At 44.0% G+C, this 26,693-nt stretch overlaps 1 protein-coding gene across 4 annotated transcripts in view; it reads left to right on the top strand.

The window, feature by feature from the left end:
* Positions 1-26,444, top strand: part of ENTPD4 (ectonucleoside triphosphate diphosphohydrolase 4) — a 54,765-nt gene extending 28,321 nt beyond the window's left edge. For 3 of the 4 annotated variants that reach the window (XM_030201817.1, XM_030201814.1, XM_030201815.1), the window contains 7 exons: positions 3,746-3,805; positions 6,052-6,206; positions 9,428-9,594; positions 11,496-11,820; positions 12,494-12,579; positions 17,903-18,064; positions 25,590-26,444. In XM_030201817.1, coding sequence (XP_030057677.1) covers positions 3,746-3,805; positions 6,052-6,206; positions 9,428-9,594; positions 11,496-11,820; positions 12,494-12,579; positions 17,903-18,064; positions 25,590-25,818 — 1,184 coding nt within the window. In that variant the 3' untranslated portion in view covers positions 25,819-26,444. The remainder of the gene's footprint in view (positions 1-3,745; positions 3,806-6,051; positions 6,207-9,427; positions 9,595-11,495; positions 11,821-12,493; positions 12,580-17,902; positions 18,065-25,589) is intronic. The other variant, XM_030201816.1, reaches the window with a different exon arrangement.
* Positions 26,445-26,693: the final 249 nt, after the last annotated feature.

Genomic DNA, 26,693 nt, shown 5'->3' with positions numbered 1-26,693 from the left:
CTGCGTTGAACTTTTGCTTTAAAACCTAAATTTTGATGTAAGACTGTTTGACATTTTATATGAAAGTGGAGGAGTAACCTAGTGGCTCCATAGCAGAGAATGCCAGGGCACAGATCCTGCTGATGCACCTTGTGACTTCAAAGACATTTAATTCACTCGCCATAGCCTCACATACCAACTGGGGCAGGAGTTTACTATACCTGAACATAACTTGCTGTGAGCCACCCATGGAAATAGTGTGAACTAAATCCAAATAAGTAATTCACAGGGAAATTTTTCCTTTTGTCTCGTTTTGCTTTGATGTTACATGAACCACTGATATGAGATCGCTGAGCCACATCATTTATAAAATAACCCTCTGCATTGTTATTCCTTAGTCCTAGGCCTAGAATGCAAAATCAAAATATAGAAAACATACGATTACCAAACCTTTCTCTCGTCAAGCTCTGAACAGGATTGGGGTCTCTGTATATATAGAGGGACATTTTCGATATAATGTCCAGAAAGCTACCTTTTTGTTTGGAAAATGGTCACTTGCTAGGTGCTTTTATGCTCAGTGCATCTAGCTTTATGGACCATTTTCAAGGAGAAAAAAAATCCCCAAGGGAAAAACACACAAAAGCAAGACACTGGGAAGTTGTGGGGGTGGGGGCAGCATTCTTAGTAGACTGGCCACACAGACATCCCAGCAAAGCAGTGAGGCATCCTAGGGGGCACTACAGTGAACTCCACATAAAAGGTCCCACTGTTAAATGTAAACAAATTAGAACTTATCGGTAAAGTGGGTTATAAATACCAAATTAAATTAAATCTCAGTTACCCCGTATATTGCATGATGAGCCTTCCAAAATCTACCAAAAACCTACTGTACCCAACTGTACACCACTACAATAGTCCTTATGGCTGGTGTGTCACTTATTTTTATTTATTTTATTGTATTTATTTGGATTTTGCTCACACCTTTTCAGTAGTAACTCAAGATGAGTTACATTCAGGTAAACTGGGTATTTCCCTGTCCCTGTTGGGCTCACAATCTAAGTTATATATGGGTATAGTAGGTTTTTGGTGTTTTTTTGAACGGCTCACGCGTTCCACCACAAGCGTAAAAGAGTGGGATATGGGTCTGGATCCCCTTCTCTACAGTGCACTCCACCGACTACTAGGCTACTCCAGGGATCTGCTGCTGCTCTAATAGACCTGACCATAACATCTGAAACTGTCATGGTATTACTGTTTCTTTCACATCTTCCGGGGGTGGGAGAGGTCAGTGACCACTGGGGAAGTAAAGGGGGGGGGGGGGGGGGTCATGCCTTCATCCCTCCATTGGTCATTTAGGGTACCTTTTTGTGACTTAGTTGTGATTGAAACGGGTCTAGATCAAACTGTAACTGTTAGCCCCGGACATTTTTGCTTTGTTCCATTATGGCAGAAAAGTTCAAATTTTGGGAATGCCCAAATCCTGCCCCCAATACACCCCCTTTTGATTTGGATGAACTGCATAGGAAAACGTCTTTAAAAGGGTTTCAAGAATAGCAATTTGGACTTCTTGGCAAAAAAAGGTACATCTGCCGCTTTGATGCTTTTTGGATGTTTTTCTGTTTTGAAACTGAGCCCCATCTTCTTTCTCATGTATTACCCTGCCTTCTGGCATTTTCTACCAACTCACCAACCAGCCCTCACCCATTTTTGTGCCAGATTTATGTACTTTTTACAATCTCTTGTGTGCGTTCTGTGTAGTGTAATAGTCCAGAGCATACAAGATTCCCTGTGCCTGCTCCGCAGGGTCTGCTGAAGTTTCTTCAAAGTCATAAGTGTTCCCAGCTTGGAGCTAACTGATTTTTAGTCTCACCAAATCACACGGGCAGATGTAATAAGTAATGCTGTCTTTAACATGGTGTTTTTCTGTGGATTTTCCCACACTAATATTACACCAATATAGCAGGTATTTCATTCAGCATGGAAAAATCTAGTCAAGCCACCATGCTTAAAAGGTAGCATGCTCAGAATGCAAAACACCTACAAAACTGGCCAAATCAGAAATTGCTCCCATTTTTTTCTTCAAATCTTTCCCTTTAGTGCTGAATCTTTACTAAACCTTGAGCTACGGGACAGATTCTAGCACAGGAGCAAAAGTTTTTCCATCTACGATGAAATGCAGCACTTTTTACCTCAAATGACCCTGGTCATGAAAGCCCCCTGTAGCCCAAGTGGGCCCCAAAGTCCTCCCTTCTAATTTCTCACCCCCCCCCCCCCCAAAAAAAAAAAAAAAAGAAAAGTTACCTGATGCCCCAGCTTGTGGTTGGGAGGCGGGAGCGGATACCCTCAGCACTTTTTTGGAATGTTTTTCTAAGGACCAGCCTTTTAAATAAGGAGGCACTTCAGAGAACTGCTAGGGGTTCAAGTGTCATTGTTTTTCAAGGTGGTGGTGTATAAAGAGGGCGCTGCTTGACATTTCTCCAGGACCAGGTAAGTATTGTTGGTCCATATCCCCTGGCCAATGGTGCCTGGGCCCAGATAGCTTCTTTAAAGGTCTTTAATCCCCCTTCTTGTTAGTGCATGAGTCAAATGATGCAGAAAAATGATGTCAGGATACTGTTTTCTTTCAGCACACATTTTTAACACTGTGATCATTTGTATTCCATTTATGTCATTGGGAGGAAAAAGTTTTTTCAGTGTGTTTGCTAGGGAACTGCTCTGAAGCTGTGCTTATTACATCGACTCCTTAGTTTGGCAACACTGTACGATCACATATCTTCCTTCCCTGTTCACTTGTGGAAATCTCCTTGCTTCTGGTAACAGGTAGTTTGTATTTTTAAAAGCTTTTATTTCTAATATATTAGACCTCTCTCTACAATTTATCAAGATATAATTCCTGTACTAAAAATGTTCTTATCAGTAAGGCCTGACAATAGCAGAGGTTCCACATATCCAGCAGCACAAGTGCCATATGCCTTTTTTAATGATCCAAATCAAGGATCCTCTGTCATTTGGGGGTCGCTCAAAGGGTAAAAGGTTATGGATTTGATATACCACCTTTCTGTGGGTGCAACCAAAGCAGTTTACATACATATATGCGGGTACTTTCTGTCCCTATTGGCCGCACAATCTAAGCCAAGACATACAAGTGAGGTGACAGTTTGGGAGGGAGAGTGAGAAGACAGTTGTCACTATTTTGGCAGCCCCCTTGTTGCCAGTAAGTGGTGCTGAGGGAATTCTTTTCTCCTTGGCTAGCAAGGATGCCTTCTGGGGGAAGGTAGGTGAGGGAGAGGAGGAAGAGATTTTGCTCCTGTTCAGGTGTACACATTACCTGGTAAACCAGAAGATGTAAATGCAGAAATGAAGATACACTTGAAACAATCCAAGCCTGAATGGCATTAAAATATAAACCTGAAATTATGTCCCTGACGGGCAGAGTGATAAGTGCCAAATGATAAGAGGACAGGATTTCTGTGTGTGTGTTCCCTTGTGCTCACACCCTGGGCAGAACATATTTGACATGTTTTTACTTGAACATTACTCCTAGGTAGATTGAAGGAGTAAATGTGGAAGATTGTATGTCTTCAAGTTTTTTTTTTTAGTTCATCCTGTTTCACAGTCATTCCCCTATTTTTCTGTTATTTCAGAAACATAAAATAATGTTTAGGACTGGTGAATAGAAAACTGATGTACATTTAAAAAGAATCTCCATGATGTGCTTCTGTCATGCCTACTAGAGACCTGTTCTTGCCTTTGTGTTTGATTTTAGGGGTGTATGCATGGATTGGCATCAATTTTGTGCTTGGTCGATTTGAGCATGTTGAAGATGGTAAGTAAAAGCCCATTAACCACACCTTCTGCAGTTTAGAACAGCACGACCTGTGAGTGGGTTTATATTCAGGTGTAGCCCAGGGCACCACAATTTTAAAATATACAAAAAGAAATTAGACTTTCACATCATTCTCTTTAGAAAAGCAGCTTTAAGTGCGAGTCAAAAATAGACATGGATAACTTTGGTTTGCAGAAATGGCACACTGCATTCATCAGTCCACAACTCTGCTTCTCAATGTCATTTTAATTAATCTGTTGTCTGCTCTTCCAGGCCATTTCCCACTATCTCAACAGACCCTTTGCACTTCCATTTTATCTCTTCTACAATGTCCTCTTTGTTCATTTGATTCCTTTTCTTTTACTTTTGTGCGTTTCTGCATTCAGATGTCATCTATTCTGTGCTTCATTTTGGTTTACTTTTTAGGACAGTTTTCCAGACAGGATTAGATTAAAGCATAGGCAAACTAGAGGCATGCCTAGAGGGGTATGGGTCTGTTGATTATACTCAGAACTGAGGAGGTTAGGCTTGCTGACTAAATTTTATCAAGACTTTATGGACTTTTGTATTAATGTCTGGGAAGCCAGAAGAATGGCTGAGGTATCTGAAAAATGTTCTGCCTGTTCTGCCTGCTTCCAGTGTAACTAGCAACACCAACAAATCCACCAGATTCTTGAAGACAATCCCAGTTCACTGATCAGTCTCATGCAGGAAAGGCCAAGGACAGGAGTCAGGCTGTAGGTAGGATCCTGCCAATGGGAAGACATTGGGGATGGGAGCCTTGAAAGGTAGCTCTAGTCAAAATAAAGGAGGTGGTGAGCTGGGGGAAGTTTGTGCTGTTGAAGTTTCTGCGTGGGGGGTAATGGGACCAGTGTTCCTTTAAGCTGGGTGAGTGCGCATGTACATGTTTCAGAAAGGGAGCACACATGCCTTGCAACTGCACACAAAAGTTTTGATGACTTTCTTTATTGTGAACATAGGCTATACACCACACCGAGTCAAGGCTGGAAACTTGCACACAAAATGTTTTTCATGCACACATGGGCCAGCAAAAATTAGAGCATTGGGGGAGGGGGATGGAGTTCTACAAGGGCAGTGGGCCAGGATACGGGGATGCTGAGAAGGGGTAGGAACAGGAGTGGGATGAAGGAAAGTATGAAGGGGCTGCTGCAACCTGAGAAAAAGAACTGACAGCAACTGCAAAAACTCTAAATGGACAGAGCTGGTGGTGGAGGTGGGGGTGTAGGGGGCAGCAATGAATGAGGAAACAAATGAGCAGCACAGCACAAGTATATTCTGTTTGTGCCTGAAGACTAAGAGAGAGTATGTATTTGTGTGTGCTCACTTTTTCTCTATGGTGAGAACAATGTTGTAAATATATCTTCCCTTTGAAAACTTGAGTTGGAGAAATCCACATACTGAGTGGAAAGACATTTTCAGCCTCAAGAATTTATCCCACTAACTATTTAGTCACCAGAGCATATTCCTTTAAAAACTGTCCCATTACTGCCTCTTTTCTGAGGTACCAAGGAAAGCTAAATATCATTTTATGTTGGTTCCTCCATTTCTGAAATAATGTTCACACTTAAATCTTTCTAGATTTATACCTTGGATATATCACCTATAAATCTCATTCTGTGAGGCGGTCCACACTTAGCATCTCTAGTTTGTACCAGAGGAAATGGAGAGTAAAAATGGCTTGCTTAAGTCCCTAGTCCTCGGCCCACTACTGTACCCACATAAGCCACTCCATTTGAAGCATGTGTTTGCAAAGTCCTCATGCCAACTTATAACATATTGCGGCCTCAGTACTCAGAACTATTCCCTGCAGTTTTCCCAATGCTGTTTCTTCAGAGGTGAAGAGCAAAGGGGAAAGCCATACACAAAGATCTTAGGAGATGGGGCAGGGGAAAGGGTGAATGCGACTGTAGGGGGGAGGGAGTGTTGAGAAAAGAATAAATGTGAGTTCATAGTGGAGCCAACACTATGCAAGCGTAAAACCCAGTGGAACTATTCGCATTCCATGAGTTAGTGTCAAAACGAAAGTGTGTGCATGCTTTCATTTTGAATTTATTAGTGCTTGCACTGGGAAAGGTATGCATTCAGTTATAAAATTATCCTCAAAATGGATAATGGTAGATATGGAACAAATGGTCTCTCCAGTCTAGCCAATTGTCTTTGTCTGCTTCTGTACCACTTTTTATAAATGCGTACTTAATATATACATGTTCTCATTTGTTTTCCAGATGACGACGCAGTAGTGGAAGTGAATATTCCTGGCAGTGAAAATAAAGAACTTGTACTCCGAAAGCGGACAGCGGGAATCCTGGATATGGGTGGCGTCTCGACTCAGATAGCATATGAAGTCCCTAAAACTGTAAGCTTTGCCTCCTCACAACAGGTTATTATCTGTACAATTTTTTCAGCTTTTTTCTTTGGCTTTCCTTTTCATTAACCTCACTTCATCCCTTTTTGTTTTTGAGTTCTGATCACCATTACGCCATTACTGTCCTCAGTGAGGTACCATTTCTCAAAAGCTGTGGCAACGGAAGACATGACACGCGATGTGCATCAGCTAAGATATTTCCTTTATTGTTATCATGTTTGTTAGTGGGTTTTATTGTTATTGATCCCTTTTAAAAATAAATGTTTCCTTGAATATCTGAAATTTAGGGTTAGAGCTTAGCAGAAAAAGCGTCTTAAAGTCCACCAATGTCACCACTGAATGCTTTTGGAGATGAGAGCACTTTAGTATAGCACCACAGAAATAAATAAAAAAACTGTTGCTAGCATTCACAAACCTAAAAGGATCTCTGAAAGAATCACCCTACTTGTTCTTTAAGGTTTTATCCCTTACCACCTCTCCCACCTAACAAATAATGTTATCAGCTGGTGAGATCAATGGATGTCCATCTTGTAAGAGTGTGTCTGTAGATCTGCTGGTGCAGGCCGTAGGATGTGTGCATATACACGTGTGTTGGGAAGCTGTGTATGTGGAGAAGAGACTCTGAGGTGTAGATATATATGTCTGGAGGGAAAGGAGAGTGACAAGGAGGGTTAAGTGTAGGTAGTGGTGTGTTTAATATTCAAAGAATCCCAGAAAAATGAGCCTAGGCCCTTTTTAATTTTTTTTTTAATGGAAAACACTGTGGTTAGTCATGCTTTTTATCCAGATCAGTTTACAAGTCTAACCAATTAATAATCAGTATTTAAAGCAATCGGACTTAAAATGATGAGAGAAATGTACCACATCAGCAAACAAGTGCAATCAAGCCTTTGCCTGCCAGAAGATTGTGCTTTTACATCATCTGTGTGTAGATATTACTAAGGGCACAGATATGGTAGAACAGAGATGGAGTTGTGATGTATATATGTGTGCTGTGTGTGGGATTCTCTTTTAAAAAGGCACTTAGGAGCCTCTTGGATTTCTCAGATCAGCATGCTGTTATAAAATTATCGTGTTACTGCTTAGTTAAAGAAGAGAAAGCCTTTGAAATTCAAAAGCATTTATGTGATCTGCTGGCAAATGGCCACGTAACTGATGTTTTGTCCTTAAGCAACATTAGTGGGTAAAAATACACCGGGGGTAACTTCATACAGGACATGCATATGACTGCAAGTTAATTGCAGTAGCATTAGTTAAAACATTACTCTCATTGCAGTATCTTCTTTCTCCTCCAAACATCTCTCTCTCTTTGACACAATTTGGCAACATCCCCCCCACCCCCACACACACACTTTGTGATTCAACATCATCTCCCCACGCTGGTCTATCCTAAATGTGGTCTTCTGTTTTCCCCACAGCGACAGCATTGCAAATAAGCTGCCTGCGACCTGGACCAATGCTTTCCTGCTGGCCCTGCCTGCACATGCAAAAACAGGAAGTGATGTCAGAGGAGGCAGGATGGGCCAGAGGAAAAGCTTCAGAGAGAGGGATATTATCAGACCTTTAGGGTAGGAAAGGGTAATTGGGATTTGATGTACCACCTTTCTGTGGTTACAGTCAGAGTGGTTTACATATTATATACCTGGGGCAATGGAGGGAGGGTTAAATGACTTTCCAGAGTCACAGGGAGCTGCAGTGGAAAATAAGTAAATAAATGAATTACCTTCAATTGTGCTACTAATTGTGCTCAAAATTGTTTAAATGTGCAATTAATCGCAATTAAACATTTTAATGGAAATGCAGCCCTGATATTTTAAAAGGTACCATGAAGCATAAATCCAGTCCTAGTGAAATTCTCCACCATCCTATAATACAAAAATACGCTTAAGAAGGGACCATCAGATATTGGAGCTATAGTAACAGCAACTCCTCGTGCTTTATGAATGCTCTGTAATGTCAATTATCAGTCCCAGGCTTCAAATATTTTTTTGAATACAATAGAAATGCTCCACTTTAAAATACAAAAAATTAAGTGTTCATTTCAATGGAAAACAGTGTAAGCTGCTAATGTTCATATCAAAAGAGCCAGAACAGGTAAAAAGTAAATGTGAGTATGTACTTTACCTGCAGATGAGAGAGTGCTTTGTAGAGATGTGAACATCTGTTTACTCTTGTAAAAAGCTATGAAAATTGCCCTCCCTCAGATACCCAGTTAGGTTGTAAGCTGTTTTGGAAAGAGACCTACCATCAAGGGTGGACTAACCATTAAGACAATAGGACAGTGCCAGGGGGCCCAACTGTGCCCTAACTTCTATCTAATTTAATCACTTTTGATAAGTGGTTGGGGGCCTCTGATCCTTTTTACCTGAGGGCCTAGATCACGGTCAGTCCACCCCTGCCTATCAAATCTGAAAAATGTTGGAATAATAGTATAGAAACATAAACATAGTGGGGTCCTTTTACGAAGCTGAGGGGAAAAGGGCCCTGCGCTAGCAGCGGGGGCCATTTATTTCTGCAGCCAGTAAAAGCCACCCCAAAAAATGGCCACGCGGTGAGGAGCCCTTAACACCACCCATTGAGGCTCATGCGCTAACCCAGTGGTAACTGGGCAGCGTGCGGCGATTGCCGTGCAAGCCATTTCCAGGGGTTTTCTTTTCCTCCCGGACATGGTACACTCGAGGAGGGACTACCACCAGCGGCCGCATTGGGCAGGCTGTAGTCCCGGAAGAGCGAGCAGTAAGCCCGCGTTGGGCTTACCACTACTCTGTAAAAGGGCCCCAGTATTCACAAACTGCATAATTCATTTCCCACTGGAAAGGACAACTTAGGTTCTAGTTCTACCCAGCCTCTGTAATAATGTATAGCATCCAAGTATACTGGGGTTTACTGAATACCAACTGAACTGCATAAAGTGTTCTTAATACACGCAGATTAGCCTGTTTCTTGGAATTACTCTTTTATGCCTTTAAACTTGATCATCTCATTTTAATAACTGTCCATGTTTTTAGTGGGTAGGATGGTAACTTGCTTTTAAACACATAAGGTATTCTCAGCCCTTAGTGACTGTAAGCTCTTAGAAAGCCTGGCACAGCACTGAAATATGATTCCTACTAGAAAAACCTACTGCCCTGAGTAAACTAAGAAAGTTAATCAGGGATCCTTCAGCATTGCTTCAGCAGCTTAATTTTGTGAAACGTCTAGGTTTTCCTGATTTTATATTTCCTATTTCTTCACAGGAAGAGGTTGCTAAAAACCTACTTGCCGAGTTTAACCTGGGCTGTGATGCCCACCAAACGGAGCATGTGTACAGAGTGTATGTGGCCACCTTCCTGGGGTTTGGTGGTAATGCTGCTCGCCAGCGATATGAAGAGCATATCTTTGCAAGCACAATGCAGAAAAATAGGTACACCATGCAGTGACCTTTATCTTTTCTTTTCTTTTCTGTTCTGTGTTGATGGTAGTGCTGAATACTGTAGAGTGGGCTGGGAAGAAGACTGCTAACTGCACCTTTTGCCCTCATCTCCTTCACAACTTTTCATCCAAATTTGTGTAATTAACCTGATCCACAGATAGAAATATTTCACTGCTGTTACCTGTTAGGATGGACCACAATATACTTTCTGTAGTGCAGAGACATTTCTGTTTGTGAGTCTTCTTGGAGGGTCTGTATTTTAGTACAATTTCTTCTTGGTTAGATCCTAGTCTTAAGCCCTGATAATTGAGAATATTAACACTATTGAATAAATTCAGATAAAAACATACTTTTCTGATTATTTATTCAACACAAAACAGTAAGTATCCTAGAGTGAAACAGAATTGTTGGGTTATTCTCCTCTATCAGGGCTTGGCTTAGGATCTAACAAGCTGGGGGCTTCGATCAAAGAATTTGTTTAAGTGCTACTGTAAACAGAGCTTTGAAAGTCAGAACAACTCATTTGTTAATCATCACAAACCCTTTGCTAGCTCCAACGCATACACAACATAGAAATGAAAATTACATTAACATTAAGCTTAGTTTTATTAAATGAGTATAACTATTTGGGTAAGAGGACACATTTTGAGATGGAAGGATCTCAATTAAATTAGGAGTTGTGGAGAAGATGTATCTTGACTGATGTTGTGGCAGTTTATAGTTTAGCCTCAGACTTAAAGACAAAATTTCAAAGTAGGAAAGGAACTACAATCTTAGGAAAGAGTATTACAGACATCTGAGAGACAAAGAGGGGCATAATTGAACGAAAACGCCTATCTCCATGGGCGTTTATCTCCGAGAACGGGTCCGTGAAGGGGTGGACCGAACCGTATTTTGGGAAAAAATAGACGCCCATGTTTTATTCAACAATGTGTGAGCTGGGCATTTTTGTTTTTCAGCGATAATGGAAAATGAAAGCGCCCAGCTCAAAAACGAATAAATCCAAGACATTTATTCGTGGGAGGGGCCAGGATTCGTAGTGCACTGGTCCCCCTCACATGCCAGGACATCAACCGGGCACCCTAGGGGGCACTTTTACAAAACCAAAAAAACAGGTAAAAGAGCTCCCAGGTGCATAGCACCCTTCCCTTGTGTGTTGAGCCCCCCAAATCCCCTTCAAAACCCACTGCCCACAAGTCTACACCATTACTATAGCCCTAAGGGGTGAAGGGGGGCACCTATATGTGGGTACAGTGGGTTTGGGGGGGTTGGACGACTAATAAGCATTAAGCAGCACAATTGTAACAGGTAGGGGGGATGGGCCTGGGTCCACCTGCCTGAAGTCCACTGCACCCCCTAACAACTCCTCCAGTGACCTGCATACTGCTGCCAGGGAGCTGGGTATGACATTTGAGGGTGAAAATAAAAAGTTGTGAAACATCATTTTTTTGTGGTGGGAGGGGGTTAGTGACCACTGGGGGAGTCAGGGGAGGTCATCCCCGATTCCCTCCAGTGGTCATCTGGTCATTTAGGGCACTTTTTGGGGCCTTATTCGTGAAAAAACAGGGTCCAGGAAAAGTGTCCTAAATTCTAGCTAAAAACGCATACTTTTTTCCCATTATCGGTGAAATGCGCCCATCTTTGTTCGGCAGATAACCACGCCCCAGTTCCGCCTTCGCCACACCTCTGACACGCCCCCATCAACTTTGTCCGCATCCGTGACGGAGTGCAGTTGAAAACGTCCAAAAATCGGCTTTCGATTATACCGCTTTATTCGTTTTAGTGAGATAAACGTCCATCTCCCGATTTAGGTCGGAACTTGGGCGTTTTTCTCGTTCGATTATAAGCAGGAAAGTCTGCTAAGCACTGACCAAACTTGCCTTCTTCTGCAGACTTCTAGGTAAACAGATAGGTATGACTCCCAAGAGCCCATATCTGGATCCCTGCTTGCCTTTGGATGGACAAGACGAAATTCAACAGAATGGGCAGCGCATGTACCTTCGGGGAACAGGAGAGTTTAATCTGTGCCGGGAGGAGATCCAGCCATACATGAACAGGACTAATGAGACCCAGACCTCACTGAATGGCATCTATCAGCCCCCGGTGCTCTATCAGAACAGCGAGTTTTACGGGTTTTCTGAATTCTACTACTGTACTGAAGATGTCTTAAGAATGGGAGGAGATTACAATGCTGCTAAATTTATCAAAGCTGCAAAGGTATATTAATTGCATTTCTATTATTTTCCTATTCTCACAGGATTGGTTGGTTTTACACATACCATAAGCCAGGGTATGGTGGATACAGTCTTGATCTCTGCCATTCTTTAATACTTCATTCCTTGTGTGCCATGTGAGCTTGGATTTTTGATACATAGAACAGATTAAAGCCATTTTGATAGAGAAACGTTTTGGGGGATTTCAGTTAATCAAGCAAAATCTATAAAACTACCCATTTTTTTCACTCTTGGCATATATTTCATTCCTGAAGAGAAATTTGATTAAAGCATTTGAAGACTTCTAGCATAATAAGCTCAGGTGAGTTGTTATCCTAATATGTTGATTTTTGGCTCTACTAATCAGAAGGAAGACTGAGAATGAGCTTCCAAAAATAGAGAATTTGGCCAAAATAAATATATTGTTTTAATCTTAATAGTGAAAATATTAACAGGAAGTCATCCATTTCCAGGGGTAAAATAATACTTTACCTGCAAAAATTTACTTTTTAAAAATTTGCTAGGCCTGTATGCAGGTTGAAATATATGGATATGTCCACTACTGTTATATTTTTACTGTACTGGGGGGGGGGGGGTATTCTTGGAGGCTGGGTTTGGGAATAGGCATGTACGTTCACCTAACTTAAATGTGTCCTGTTTATTTCTATGTGTATTAGGACTACTGTGCCACCAAATGGTCAATTTTACGTGAGCGCTTTGATCGAGGCCTTTACACTGCTCATGCTGACCTCCATAGGCTTAAGTAAGTCCCTTCTAGAAATGTTTCACATTTATGTACCAGAAACCAGCATCAAGGGAAACATGAAAACAGACTGTTAGTAGAAATGCAACATACTAGTCTACCTTTTCCTCTGAAACTATCCATTAACAGTGCAGGTTGTATACTAAATCGAAAGTAAAAGTTCACATGGTCTGTCAGTAATCTGTGTGACTGGAGCACAGGACATTAATACACTCAAGGATTCAGAGCTTCTAATTTATCTTTAGTTTGTGATGTCATCCCATCAAGAATGGAAAAGATACCAAAGTTGAGAATGTGTGTGATCATGTTGCAATTATTTTAATACAAAAGAACTTTTTTTCATACACCTGTGTCACTGATCAGGATAAACACCATATTTAAATATTTCAGGTTCCATAATCTGCTTGGCTGTAATCTAAAACCTAAAAAGAAAAATCTGGTACCATGTGGGTTGTGGTCCCATGTGGCAGGTCTCCAGAAGAGTTCAAAGGTTCTCCAGACAAGCACATAAAAAAAAACCCAGCAATGGTTAGAGTGCATTGGGAGAGGAGGGGGGTGGCTCCTTCATCCTCCAGCTGCTGTTTCAATGCCCTTTCTTCTCCTTTCTTTTTGCTCTGAGTGGCAGCTTTCTCTTAGGTGGCTGCAGGACACTGCTGCTTTTTTTTTTCTGTTGGGGGAGGATGTCTTGAGAAGGTAGGGATACTCAGCCCAAGAGAGAGAGTGAGGAGGCCAGAGGGGAGTAGGAAGAAAACCTTAGGAGGCAGAGGAGTATTGGCAGATTCAGGGAAGATAACAGGTGAGATGTTGAAAGCTGTCTAGCTAGTCACAAATGTACCCCCCCCCCCCCCCCCCCGATTACTAAGCCGTGCAGCAATGCCGACACAACCCTTTCAAAGTGAATGAGCTGTGTGGGCATTAGCACACGGCAGCTAGGGGGGGTTAGGAAGTTAGTCCATTAAAAATATAACGCACTTGCTGACCTTTTTCTATGTAAAAAGGGCGGGAGGCAGTCAGTATAAGAGAGGTTATACTTAAAATATATTCCATTTGATTCTTTTGATCTCTTATTTACTCAACACATTCCCTCCAGCCTTACCCTTCACTACCAATTATAATGTTCTATTACGTACTGTGTAGTCATTGCAAGTAGTATACCATGCCATACTTTGTATTGTTACTTGAATATTTTTACTGCTTTAAGTGCCTCCTGCTCATGTTTGATCTATTCTTACTGTACACAGCCTTGAGTGAATTCCTTCAAAAAGGCGGTAAATAAATCCTAATAAATAAATGTAAAAATGCCCACCCAGAGCAACTCAGAGACATTAAAATATGGGGCTGACTCCGTAGCTGCAGGAAATCATTATGTCTCTCCATCTGGTTGGATGTGTGCATTTTGCAAGTGGAAGGAAAAACAGCTGCTGCTCTTATGCCCAAACATGTTGTCTGTACAAGGAGGTAGGGTGGAGGGATTAAAGAGAAAAAGGAGGAAAAAGATGTAAGTAATTACCTTTGTCTTATCGTTTATGTGAAGATAGCAGCCTTATGGCTCAAGGTCGTATGGCAGTAACATACAATCTTGGGTGAACTCTGAACTTTCGTAAGGACAGGCAGCAGTGAGGTCTGTATTCAACTCCCAAAGTTAGCGGGACAGATCTTCACAGCTAACTTTGCCCCTGCAGACAGGATAAGTTTTGTACGGTCAATTCCTAGTGGCCACAGAATTTACCTAGATTAGTGGTGAGGCTGGGCCCTTCCCATGGCATGATTTAACTCTAGTCATTCAACACTGATATTAAGTGCTAGCAAGCAGTAGTTGCTTGGGTAACTGTGGTTATCCAATCTATGAAGCAGACTTAAAGTTAACTAGTCAGCTATATCCAGTTCATTTTAGAATGGATATTCAGCCAGTTCAGTTAAGTGCTGAATATCTGGACAAATTGATTTAACTTTCCCTCGGCATGTTTTTGAATAGGGACCTTAATGGTGGTGTAACTAAAAGTAGACTGCATTACAGCTTGTCTGTGACAGTTTGCTGTGTTAATGTGGCTCAGTAAATAACAAATCTTTGTCATTTTTGTACACTTAACTGTTTACATGAAGCAAACTTCAAAGAGCAACCAAACAGAAAAAGAATAAGCAAATGTCAGCTTCTGGCATATAGGGGGTAGTTCTATAACTGGATGCCTCCATTTAGCACTCTGAGGTCACGTGGTAGGAACTTATTCTATAATGGAACCTAGGATACTATCGTAACCCAGTGCTGACATACCTAATGCTTAGGTGTGCACGCTAACACCAGCTGTAGCCTGTGTAAGTGTGGGCATTTAATATAGCAAAGGCACGTGTAACAGTATTCTGTAAGTTATGCACATTTACCCCCTGATTCTAGAAAAGTTATTAAAACTTGCGTGTTCAAATTTGGGCATGCAATTTAATTGAGTAACAAGCTAATTAGTGCTGATTGGCTTTTTAACAGGCAATTGACACTAATTAGATTTAATTGAAATGTACGCACGTAAATTAAGGCACGAGTCAAAAAAAGGGGGTGTGGAAATGGGCAGGTCATGGGTGGATCAAGCATTCCTTGTAAGTTATGGGTGTAGTTAGAGAAAAAGGGCAACCATGCCTCCACATGGGTATTTGCACCATGTTTTAGTTGGTGCAAATGGCTGGGCGTGATTTCCGAGTACACTGTTCTGTAAACCGCACCTAAGCGCGTTTTATAGAATAGCGCTTTTTTGTGCCAGTTTCTTTTTTTTTTTTCTTTTTGCGCCATATATAGAATTTACTCTTAAGTGGGAGCCCCACCAGTGTCCCATCCATGTGTACACACACCCCTTCCTTTATAAATGTGCGCTGTGCAAGACAGGTGCGTATTTACAGCATAGCGCTTAGGCAAAATATTGGTATATGTGTGCTAGTATTCTAAATCTTTATGTGCCTAGTTTATAGGTAGAACAAGGAACTTGAACAGAGCCAGTTTCACCTGCAGGAAAAGTGCCCATATAAACTTCCAAAAGCTGACAGCCGATGCCAAGCTTCTATGGAGCAAAAAGATGAACAAAAAAGCCAGCCACATTTGGGCACCTCAGCCAAATCCAAAAGTCCTCAAACTAGAATGGGACATTTAGGCCCAGATGATCAAAAGCCCTGCGCTGTTCCAAACCGCCTTAAAAATAGCACCGGGACAGCGCAGGGCTTTTCTGCATCAATGATCAAAGATAATGCATGCAAATCTAAGCAGCGCTATTATCTTTGATCATCATGTTTAAAGTGCGGGAGAATTGTGCCGAGCATGCGCTCAGCACAATCCTCCCGCACTTGTTTGACAGGTCTGGGCTGTCAAAAGCCCAAACCTGTCAAACAGCCTGCCGAGGCCCGAACCCCCCCCCCCCCCCCCCCCGCCGAACCCCCATAACTCGTGGTAGCCGCCTCCGGCCAAAGCTATCCCACCCTCCTTCCCACTCAGCGACGGGGGGGGGGGGGGCTGGAGGTTCGGTGGGTCTCCAGCCCACCCCAACTCCTCCCACCCCAAGCGTTCTGAATCCATGGTCCCCCCAGCGTTCTGATTCCCTGGTGGTCCGTGATCACCCACCCTCCCTGCCGGACCCCCCCCGGTTGGCCCCCCCTACCTTTTGTTGGAGGAGGGACGCAGCCTGCCTGCCTCCCTCCTCTTTCTGTCGACGCCGCTGCAAATTGGCGGTGCCCAGCCCCGCCTATTGCATCCTGGGATGCGCTGGGCGGGGCTACAGACCATGTAAGGGAATCGCTCCCTTACATGGTCTGTAGCCCTGCCCACTGCATCCCAGGATGCAATGGGCAGGGCTGGGCGCCGACATTTTGCAGCGGCGTCGACAGAAAGAGGATCCTCCAACAAAAGGTAGGGGGGGGGGGGCCGGGAGGGTGGGTGACCACGGACCACCAGGGAATCAGAACGTTGGGGGGTACCATGGATTCAGAACGCTTGGGGGGGTAGGAGTTGGGGTGGGCTGGAGACCCACCGAACCTCCAGCCCCCCCCCCCCCCCCCCCGTCGCTGAGTGGGAAGGAGGGTGGGATAGCGTTTGGCTGGAGGCGGCTACCACGAGTTATGGGGGTTCGGGGGGGGGCTGGAGACCCACCGGATCTCCAGCCCTCCCTGGGCATGGAGGGGCTCGGATCGTCGGGGGGACCGGATGTCCACCGGACCTCCAGTCCCCTGTTTGCGTTTGCTTTGGGGGGGGAACGGGGGCCTGCCAGCATGCAACTGCATGCTGGACAGGGCTCACCATTCCTCCCCAATGATCCGCAAAGTCTAACGCCAGCTCAGAGCTGGCGTTGATTTTGCCACGGCCAGCGACCCAATCTTTGGCGTGCTGGCCGCTGATCATTGGGGATGAATGCTGGAAGCCCTATTTAGCATGCGTTTGCATGCTACTTGCGTTAAGAGCCCTCGAGTGCATTGTTGCAGGCGCTCGAGGGCTCTGATCATGGGTGGTTTGCAAACTCCGGCGCTAGTATGGCGTTAACAGCCTCTAGCGCCGGAGTTTGCTTTTGATCATGAGGGCCTTAAGGAGTAATTCTGTAAAGTAGGTGCTAACATTTAGGTGACCATTACACACCAAGGCCTAAGAGCTATTCTATAAATATGTACCTGTCTTACATTGTGTGTATTTGAAAGCTAGGTGTACATATGGGCAGGACTCATGTGCTTAACTTATAGAATACTACAGAGTACACGTGCATCTGAAACATTCAGGTGTGAGCACTTACAGCAAGTGCTTGTGTCTAAAGTATAGGCACGTGTTTTAGCGGTTACACCAGTACTGGGTAAAGGAAAGTAAGGTGTCCTCTAGGCATCTATGCATAGCCTCACTGTTGTAGAATTGCCCTCCACAAGACCACAGGACCCTGGGCAGAGGAAGAGGAAAACTCCAGCAGTGTTTAATGTGGTTTCTCCAGATCGCACTTCTCTCTAAGAACTTACTGACCACCCTGGATTTGTGACCCTGTTGTGTTTGTGTGATTGATGGCAGGTTCCTCATTTTTTTCACATAGGGGGGAATAGAATTGATACCAGTAAACTTCATGCTGATGCTAATAAGTTTTTTTCCATTTTATATTGTCTGATAGACTGTTTTCATATGAAACAGATTACCCCCATTGACTTATGATTCTTTTTAGATTTCATTATTATTCAGATTTTTGATTGGTCTGTCGTTAGCACATTTTAAATACAATACTAGTGTGAACTGTGGTTAATGACGTGCATACACCATCTTTTGTGACCTTTAGCTTTCTTGTTAAAATCCACTGTTTCTGTTTTAACCTGTTTCCCCTAGATACCAGTGCTTCAAATCTGCCTGGATGTATGAAGTCTTTCACACTGGCTTCTCTTTTCCTGTGGATTACCATAATTTAAAAACCACTCTCCAAATTTATGACAAGGAGGTGCAGTGGACATTAGGAGCAATCCTTTACAGGACACGATTCTTACCCTTAAGGTACAGACATTTTTTATCCTATACTCTGACAGCCACTATAGGTTGGATTTTTGAGTGCAGTTGTTAAACTGGATGGCATTGAAGTGTTTACTGAATTGCTGCTCTGTTCAGGAATGTAAGTTAGCCTTTATTACTTGCATGCTTTTTAGTGGAGGAGAAACCTGTTGCAGTAAAGACTAGTGACCAGGCAGAGGGTTCTGCATACAGAGAGCCGACCTTAACATGGCACCGTGCACCCAGAGCACCCATGCCCTGGACAGGAAGGGGACGAGGAATGGTCAAGGAGGATGGACGGCTGGAAGCCAACCTTCCCGCCAACTCGGGGCTTCCTGTTGTGAAGGGAGATGTTTCGAACCAGGGGCTTAAAGCTCAAGTGATTTCCAGCAAGACCCTCTTTGGTGCCAGGACTGCAGAGGGAAAAGGTCTTTCCTTGTCATCAACACCAGTCCTGACCAATGGGATGTCCATCCACCAGCGGAAGGTGGCAGAGAAAATTAATTCCAAGTACTTTGCTCCCTTAAGGGAGGTTGATGGCGGTTACTATACTTCAGCTGTGTGGTGCACCTCCTTACTAGATTTTTTCTGACAGCTTCCTTCTCGGGGTATTCCCAGCTGTTCCACTTTGTACGGGGAGTGTTGCTCCCTCTTGTTTTTGGACGCACTCCAGGTTGCACTTACTTGGTTCCTTCATTTCTGGGGCTAGGCACAACTTGAGTCTTCCTATACTGTGGTGGGGGTGTGACTCTTTCCTTTTGGGGTTCTCTCAGGTTCTTGGTTTCAACGCCATCTGACCTTGTTGGCTGTAGTGGCTTCTCTGTCTCGGGCAAGTGCTTCAAGTCTGCCAGTTGGGAGATGGTTCTCCATGCTGTAGGAGGAACTCTGCTTTCTCTCTCTTTCTTCCTTCAGGGTGCTTCTAAGGGCATCTCTGTTCTGTGGCTCTTTGATCCATCTCGATGGATGCTAGCAGCTGTTGAAGTTCTTCTCTGGGAGCAGCTCCCTATCTACAGCTTTTCTTCCACCTTTTTTACCCATTTGGCACAGAGCTTGCGGTTGGCTGGTTTAGGGTGATTTCTGCTCTCCGCAACTTGTACGGAAATTCTCTACTGTTGCTCCATCTTTGGATGTTGAGTGTAGCTCTGTTCCTGCAGAGCGAGCATGGCTCTATTTCTGCCAGGAGCATGTGATTCTCTCTCTGTAGGTCAGGCATACCTCCATCTCTGCCAGTCGAGGGTAGCTCTTGACAAGCTTCATGTGTCTAGCATTGCTCTTTCTATAGTCTCCAGCCTGATTCCATCTCTGGATGTTTAGTCTTGCTCCTTATCCAGATGTCAAGCCTTCCTCCATCTCTGGCTGTCGACCTTGCTTCTTTGCTGATCGAGCTGAGCTCTTTCTCTGGATGGCAGGCCTAGGACAGTTGTTAAGTAGCAAGTCTGTCTCTGCTGCTAGAGCTTTAGTGTCACCACCTCTTTACACGTCAAGCCAGTCTCTGTGTGAATCATGTGGCGCTCATACTGCGGGTTCTCTGTGGTTTGCTTCTGGATCCCTCTAGGGAGCTCGAGCGGGACGTCATTTCCGGTGACGTGGCATCACTTCCTGTCTGTTTCTTATTGTGCAGAGTCTCTTGTCCTCTGGAGAGGGATTGTATCTTTGTTTCTAAACATGGCGGTATTGCCTCCTGTCTAGTTTTAGTGTTGTCCACTTCCAGTGTGCGGGACATTATTCCATCTCAGGTTGTGGTACCTGGCTCGGCTGATGGCCAGGCTACAGACTTCCATCTTTCGTTCTTAGGCATAGCTCTGTTCCTGCTTTTTGTGCAGGCTACGGACGCTGCTTGTACCCTGTGGCTCCATCCTCGTTGGATGCGTGGACTTCCTCCTCTGGGTGCAGCCAGTTGCCCATTGTGGGGAGTGGCCATATCTCCAGTTAGTGCCTGGAGTCACTGTCTTGGATAGTTAGTTCCATTTCTGCCTATGGAACTTGCTTACGCCTCTGCCTCGGAGGGAGTTGGTCTCTGTGTTTCCTCTGAAAGTGCAGAGTGTGTCTTCCGCTGGATGGTGGCCTGGTGCTTTTTTCTTTAGGGGCACATGGCTCATTTTGAGTTTTCAGATGGGTTTGGTTCAGGTTCGCGGTGCAGTCTCCTTTTCTGCTGGGGCGCCTCGCTACGCATTCGGTTTCTTCTCGTGGCTCCATGGCTTCAGTTACAGTGGGAGTTCGACACGGCGTCGGCTTAGGGGAGAGGTGCATTGCTTCCTTCCTCTCTCCTCTGTGACATTCTTAGGCTGTTGGTGCCTGTGCATGCCCTTTTGCATTCTGCTGGGCTCTTCGCAGTCGGCATTTGGGAGCGTAGCTCTTTTCCCTTGGGTTAGCTGTTGGGGGTTCCATAGGTTAGTTCTGGTCCTTTCGAGACTCACTAGGCTTCTTCCTTGAGCTCTTCTGGATCTCGGGGCACTGGCTTCCTTCCTGGTGCCTCTCCCTTTTCTCTCTTGGTCGAAGAGACTGATTTCTTCTCACAGTTGGGGGTCCTTTGGATGTCTCCACCAGACACGATTCCTATCAAGGGTGAGGCTCTGTGTCTTCTGTGATATTTCTTTTGTCCTCTTGGAGCATTGTGGTTTTGCTGTTCCTGATTTTTTATGCCCTATTGCTGTGACTTCTTTGCTACATCCTATTGGTCTGGACTGGTCTGTTATTGATGACAAGGAAGGGAAAAGTATGTTCTTACCTGATCATTTTCTTTCCTTTAGTCATACCAGACTAGTCCAGACACCCACCCTTTGTTTTCTTTCGGTTCTTTCTGGTGGGTTTCTGCATTGTGGTTTTTTCTAGGGCCCACCTTCTTCACGGATGTGACAGAGATCCTTTTCGGATTCTAGAAGCGGTAACCCTTTCATCAATGCACGATTCACCTTTTCTCCACAGGCCGGTTTACAATGCCAGCATTTTAAGGCTCTCCATTGTGCGCCACTGGCGAGCCACTTCTCCTGCTTCTGGGGTACATCTGCACGACAAGGTGGAAGTTTGACTGGTGCCTCATCCTGCTCGTCGATGGGTAGTATGCAGGTCCATGGTCATATAAGAGCCCTGGACGGCCTTCCTTCTGAGTGCTCTTGGCTTCCTGGTGGGCTTTCTTTTCCTGTTTTCTTGTCTGTAGCATTTGAGGACACCATTGCTTGGCTATTTGAAATATTGAGCATTCTAGGCTGCACGTTACCCTTAAGGGGGCAAAGTACTTAGAGCTATTTTCTCTGTCTCCTTCCACTGGTGGATGGACATAACCCATTGGTCTGGACTGGTCTGGTATGGCTAAAAGAAAATTATCAGGTGAGAGCATAATTTTTCCATACCTCTGTCCTACTGATGGCCATCACGTGAGGGAACAAATTCAAAGCAATTTTTCAGGGGGAAAAATGTCACGCTTCTCCCTCTGTGCATCTGATATACAGAGGTAACAATCTGCTCCCAATAAATCTGTGCCATGCTTATTGCTCTCCTCTCCCCCCGGTACGCATTTGAGCCAAGTGTGTGGACCTGGTTCAGCTAAGTATCTCCTCAAAAAGACAAAAAAAGAAAGCGAGTATTTGCTCGTCAGAATCCCGAGCTTTCAGTGAAGTTGGCCTGTGTTGTGTTTGTTTCAACAATTGGAGGCTGGGCTGATTCGATCGGAACTTTAGGCTGCTACAGACTGAACCCTCTGCATTCTGGTCTTTGACCTGTTTCCCACTCCCTGCAGCATTTGCTTCTGCCTTTTGCTTTAATCCTTATCTCTGAGCTCGCTTACTGCTGTCTCCTTGTTTCTGTGACTGGTATAGAACCGTCACCCCTTCTGAATACAGAGTTCAGTGACGAGGCTGCAAACCCTAGCATGAGAAGTGTGGATGCTGTTGCAGCTGGGGACTCTCTGGTGAGTACCCTTTGAGTACAGAGCTCCTTCAGGTAGTAGATGATGATGATAGCATACATGTTCACAAAGTACCTAAGAAACGCAGGAAGTCAGGGGGATCCTCTTCGAGCCAGAGCACCACTCAGGGACAAAAAAAGGAAAGAAGGCTCCTGCTGCTCCTAAAGCCAAATCAGCCCCAGACAAATGTCCATACATAAGTACATAAGTAATGCCATACTGGGAAAAGACCAAGGGTCCATCGAGCCCAGCATCCTGTCCACAACAGCGGCCAATCCAGGCCAAGGGCACCTGGCAAGCTTCCCAAATGTACAAATATTCTATACATGTTATTCCTGGAATTGTGGATTTTTCCCAAGTCCATTTAGTAGTGGTTTATGGACTTGTCCTTTAGGAAACCGTCCAACCCCTTTTTAAACTCTGCCAAGCTAACCGCCTTCACCACTTTCTCCGGCAACGAATTCCAGAGTTTAATTACACGTTGGGTGAAGAAAAACTTTCTCCGATTTGTTTTAAATTTACTACACTGTAGTTTCATCGCATGCCCCCTAGTCCTAGTATTTTTGGAAGAACTTCACTTGGGTATCCTTGCAGAATCTGGGAACTGGCTTTTCAGGGAACTGGCTCCATAGGTGGACCCAATAGGAGAGAACATCCTGGAGCACCTGTGGTGGTATGGGGATTTTTGCAACACTTGGTTGCCCCTTGGACATGGATAGCATACACCAGAGGTTTCAACAGTTGCATGAGTGGCCCTATACCAAATTGGCTTATAGTGGAATATATAGTTTTTGGCAAAGAGACTGGATTGTCTTGTTCTTTAGTAGCAGCACAGTTAGCCACTATCCTTCTCCAAGGTGACTAGAGTTTCTTGGTAAAGAAAGTTATGGCTGGATGGATTCACCAGAAGAGCCCCAAATCTGACCACCAGCTCCCCATAACCCATGGGATGTTATTGTAGATATGGCATTTCCTACCCTTTGTCTGTAATTCCCAATTTCAGGTTTACTTATTCTGTTTTCACTGGCTTTTTTTGAAGCATTTAGAAACAGAGAATTAGTGGCATCCTCACGGAACAGCAGCTTAAACAATGGATTACTCCACCATAACATAGTCCTTGAAGGAGCTAATCCAAGACGGATCAAGTAGGTAGGAGGCAGTTTATGGTACTAACACAAGTAGACTCCCTGTCTACTTGCCCAGTACAGAATGCCAAAATTTACATATCTGTTAGGCCTAAGGGCATTGACCATTTCCTTGTACATCAGGATGGTTCTGCACTCACTGTGTTTCAATTCGTAGCGATCCTTAAGAAATGTTGGGTTAGAACAGGCTATGACCCCGCAAAGAATGGAACTCATTCGTTCAAAATGGTGCTGCGACCAGTGTAGCCGTTCAGGAACTCCCGCCTGGTACCATTCAAAAGATAGGCCGTTGGAGATCTTCTGCATATAAGTCTTAGATCAGGAGCACAAGTCAGTTCCTCCTAATTTCCACTATCATAATTGCAGTAATTCTTCTGTTACCCAGGTTCTGCTGTCAGAATAGGGATGGAGTGGATTGTTGGTCATTTCTATGTCAAATGGGTATCTCGGCAGGCGCTATCACGACTCTATGGCTGCCATCTTGGCTGGCTCCCAATGGCATCCATGTTTACTGAAGTGATCCCAGCTCATCCTGATGCTCTGCCAGCAGCCGAATGGGTTGGAGACCCTGCATTTGGATGGAAACGACTTGGGAGCAATGTCATGTATCGCGCTTCCCAATCCTTGATTGTCTGGTCTGACATCATCCCTTGCCGGTGTTACCAGCATCTCAGATTGTGAGGTAGGAAGTGCAGAAAAGTAAATAGACAGATTGCTGCTTGGTTTTTCTGCTGGGAGGCTTCCAGGTACAACATACTTGGGCAGACCAGCTTTGTGAAGGCCTCTATTAGAAGGACGGGGTACATCAGTCAGATTATAGACAATGATCTGCTCAACAGTGATTGGCAGGAGATGTTAGAAAACTTTTCCTTGACAACAACTAACTGCAGCTCCTGGGGGTGGCTTGGGGCAAGTTTTATATGTCACTACCCCAGGCTAGTGGTGTGAATAGTGAGCCTGGGTTATTGGAAGAGCACAAAGTTCATCAAGTGAATGTTTGGTGTAGCTGTGGGTGCTGCACCTGGGTTGGATTGCACCTTGTTGTGTGGCTGGAGCATCCTGGCCTACAGTATGTAGAGCTCTTATCAGTCGTGCTCATGGCGGCGGACTGGATGTTTTATTTCTTCCTTGAAGAAGTTACATTTTGGCTTGGGTATTCTTGTTGGTTATTTCTGATAAGTTATGTATTATCAATAAAGCTGTGGCCAAGTTGTTTCCATTATCCAATTTAGTATGTGTATTGTTATTTATCAGTTTAGGTAGGGGGGAACTCAGGGCAGCGTCAGGGTGTCACGGTTGCCTATGTTATCAGGTTTCTCTTTATCCCTTCCTGTGGGCTTTTTTTCTCTCACTATTTGCCATGTGATTTTTAGCAGGGCACAGTCAGTATGTCATCAGAGGACTGTGTATTTTAGCAGCTGCTCATGGCGGAACGTAAATTGCAACCTGTTATAAAGGTACATGCAATGCTGCTGTTTGGCTGATGCCTGAGACTGGATCTAAGAGCAGTGTCATCTCTCACCAGCATGAGGAGGGTGTGGGTTAAACTTAGCATTGTTGCCAACCTAATGATCAGGACCAGCTGCCTCGCTTGGCACTATATAGTGCCTGCTGATCAGTAGACACCCAAGGCCTGCAAAAAGAACCTAGTAGCCAGTGCATCTTTTGGACTAACAGATATATTGAGACTAGACCTTGCTTTGTCAAACACATGATGATACGGACTCAAACCCTCCAAAAGCTTGTGCCTCTGTAAGGCCCAATATTCAGAGTTGCTTATTCAGCTAGTGATAGTGCAACTCTAGATATAAACAAGTGTTTTGTTCTTAAGCAGCAGGGGTTTATGAATACATACCACTTCATAAATTGGTGTATGTAAGCATTATCTATTTACAAAAGGGATAGATCAGGGGCTAGTACAAAAGTTATGAGGAGATTGAGGAAATTCAACCGATTTCTGAATAATTTATGAGCATAAGTTACACCTGCTCTTTGGCAGACCTAACTTTTATGTGTTGAAATGTTGACATGATCTCCATTTACACACACAATTCAATGGAGCTACCCAAATGTATCATGCTGCTAAATATAGAAATAAAGTGGGTCAGAGTTTTACTTTCTGGCCTATTGTCTATAAGATGCTACGAACCTCTGAATTATTCTTTCTCTACAGACTAACAGGACCAGTTCTAGAAATGTCACCATGCCTGCAGAAGCTTTTACCTGCATTCTGCAACCTAATTACAAGGGATGCCATCATATGGGAGAGTGTGAACACTATGTTAATGCTGTCTTCATTGTATCCAGTATTTGTCTGTTACAGTTTCCTACTATTTTCAACTGAGTTTAGGGGAGCATTTTACAGAAATACTCAGGATTATAAAGAAAGAAATGGTTCATTAAAAAAAAAACCACACAGTTCGTTCACCAGCAATAGCTCCCATTGTATTCCCTAATGTTTTGCCTTCTGAATTTCCTGCAGAGCCATTCAGCAAGAAAACTTCCGAGGCGGCCATTCTCATTGGAGAGGCTTCTCTTTCGTCTATACTCACTATTTGTTTTCTGCCTGCTTTCTGATCGTCCTGCTGTCTATTGTGCTGTACCTACTGAGGTTGCGTAGAATTCATCATCGAATGCAGCGTAACACCTCCTCAGCTATGTTGTGGCTGGAGCAAGGCCTTCCGCCTCCCAAGATTGTGGGCGCCTTGTGAGACACAGAGAAAAGACTAAAAAGGGCACTGAAAAGTGTACCTTTAAAAAAGCCATTTTTGCCTCAGGGGCTTTTCTCCTTTGATGCCTGCAGGACCTCAGAAAGATCTCTGGGGAACAGACATGGCGGTGAGAAAGGGGAAGACTGAACTGGTTTAGGGTTTTTGCCAAAAAAAAAAAAATCCTTCATACTGCTAATTTTAAAATAAAGCAGATGCACTTTCACATTAGAAACATGATCCTTGATCTCCAGAAAACTACCAAACATAAAATAACAGGGTACGAATTCTACCAACAGTATTGGGAAGGTGATTAATTTAAATATGTTGGCTATGTTTATCCTGACACAGACAGGATAGGCCTGTGTAATGCAGGTCTGATTTAAAAGGGTTTTCTTCTCTTTATAAAGCTGTAGCAAACTGGTGTTCTAAAATGTGTATTTGTCATCTAAAGTGAAAGAGATGACATGTGGATGTTATACTTGAATGCTGAGGGTTTTTAAAGGTGATCTGCAAATGCATCAGTTAATGGATATAATAAGTGTACTCGTGGCCAGTTCTACCCATTCGTGAGATTTGTTTCTTACATACAGCACTGCTCTGTCCACAAGCCCTGCTTCTGCTTCATGGCAGGTTTTTTTTTTTTTTTTTTTGTTACATTTGTACCCCGCGCTTTCCTGCTCATAGCAGGTTCAATGCGGCTTACATATTATATACAGGTACTTATTTGTACCTGGGGCAATGGAGGGTTAAGTGACTTGCCCAGAGTCACAAGGAGCTGCCTGTGCCTGCAGTGGGAATCGAACCCAGTTCCACAGGACCAAAGTCCACAACGCTAACCACTAGGCCACTCCTCCGGTCCGCTTAATCCAAGAAAT

This window comes from Microcaecilia unicolor, chromosome 4 (assembly GCF_901765095.1).
Source record: "Microcaecilia unicolor chromosome 4, aMicUni1.1, whole genome shotgun sequence".
In the NCBI taxonomy this organism is placed as follows: Eukaryota; Metazoa; Chordata; class Amphibia; order Gymnophiona; family Siphonopidae; genus Microcaecilia; species Microcaecilia unicolor.
Note: the sequence above shows the minus strand (reverse complement) of the source record. Positions and strands in the feature narration are given on the sequence as shown.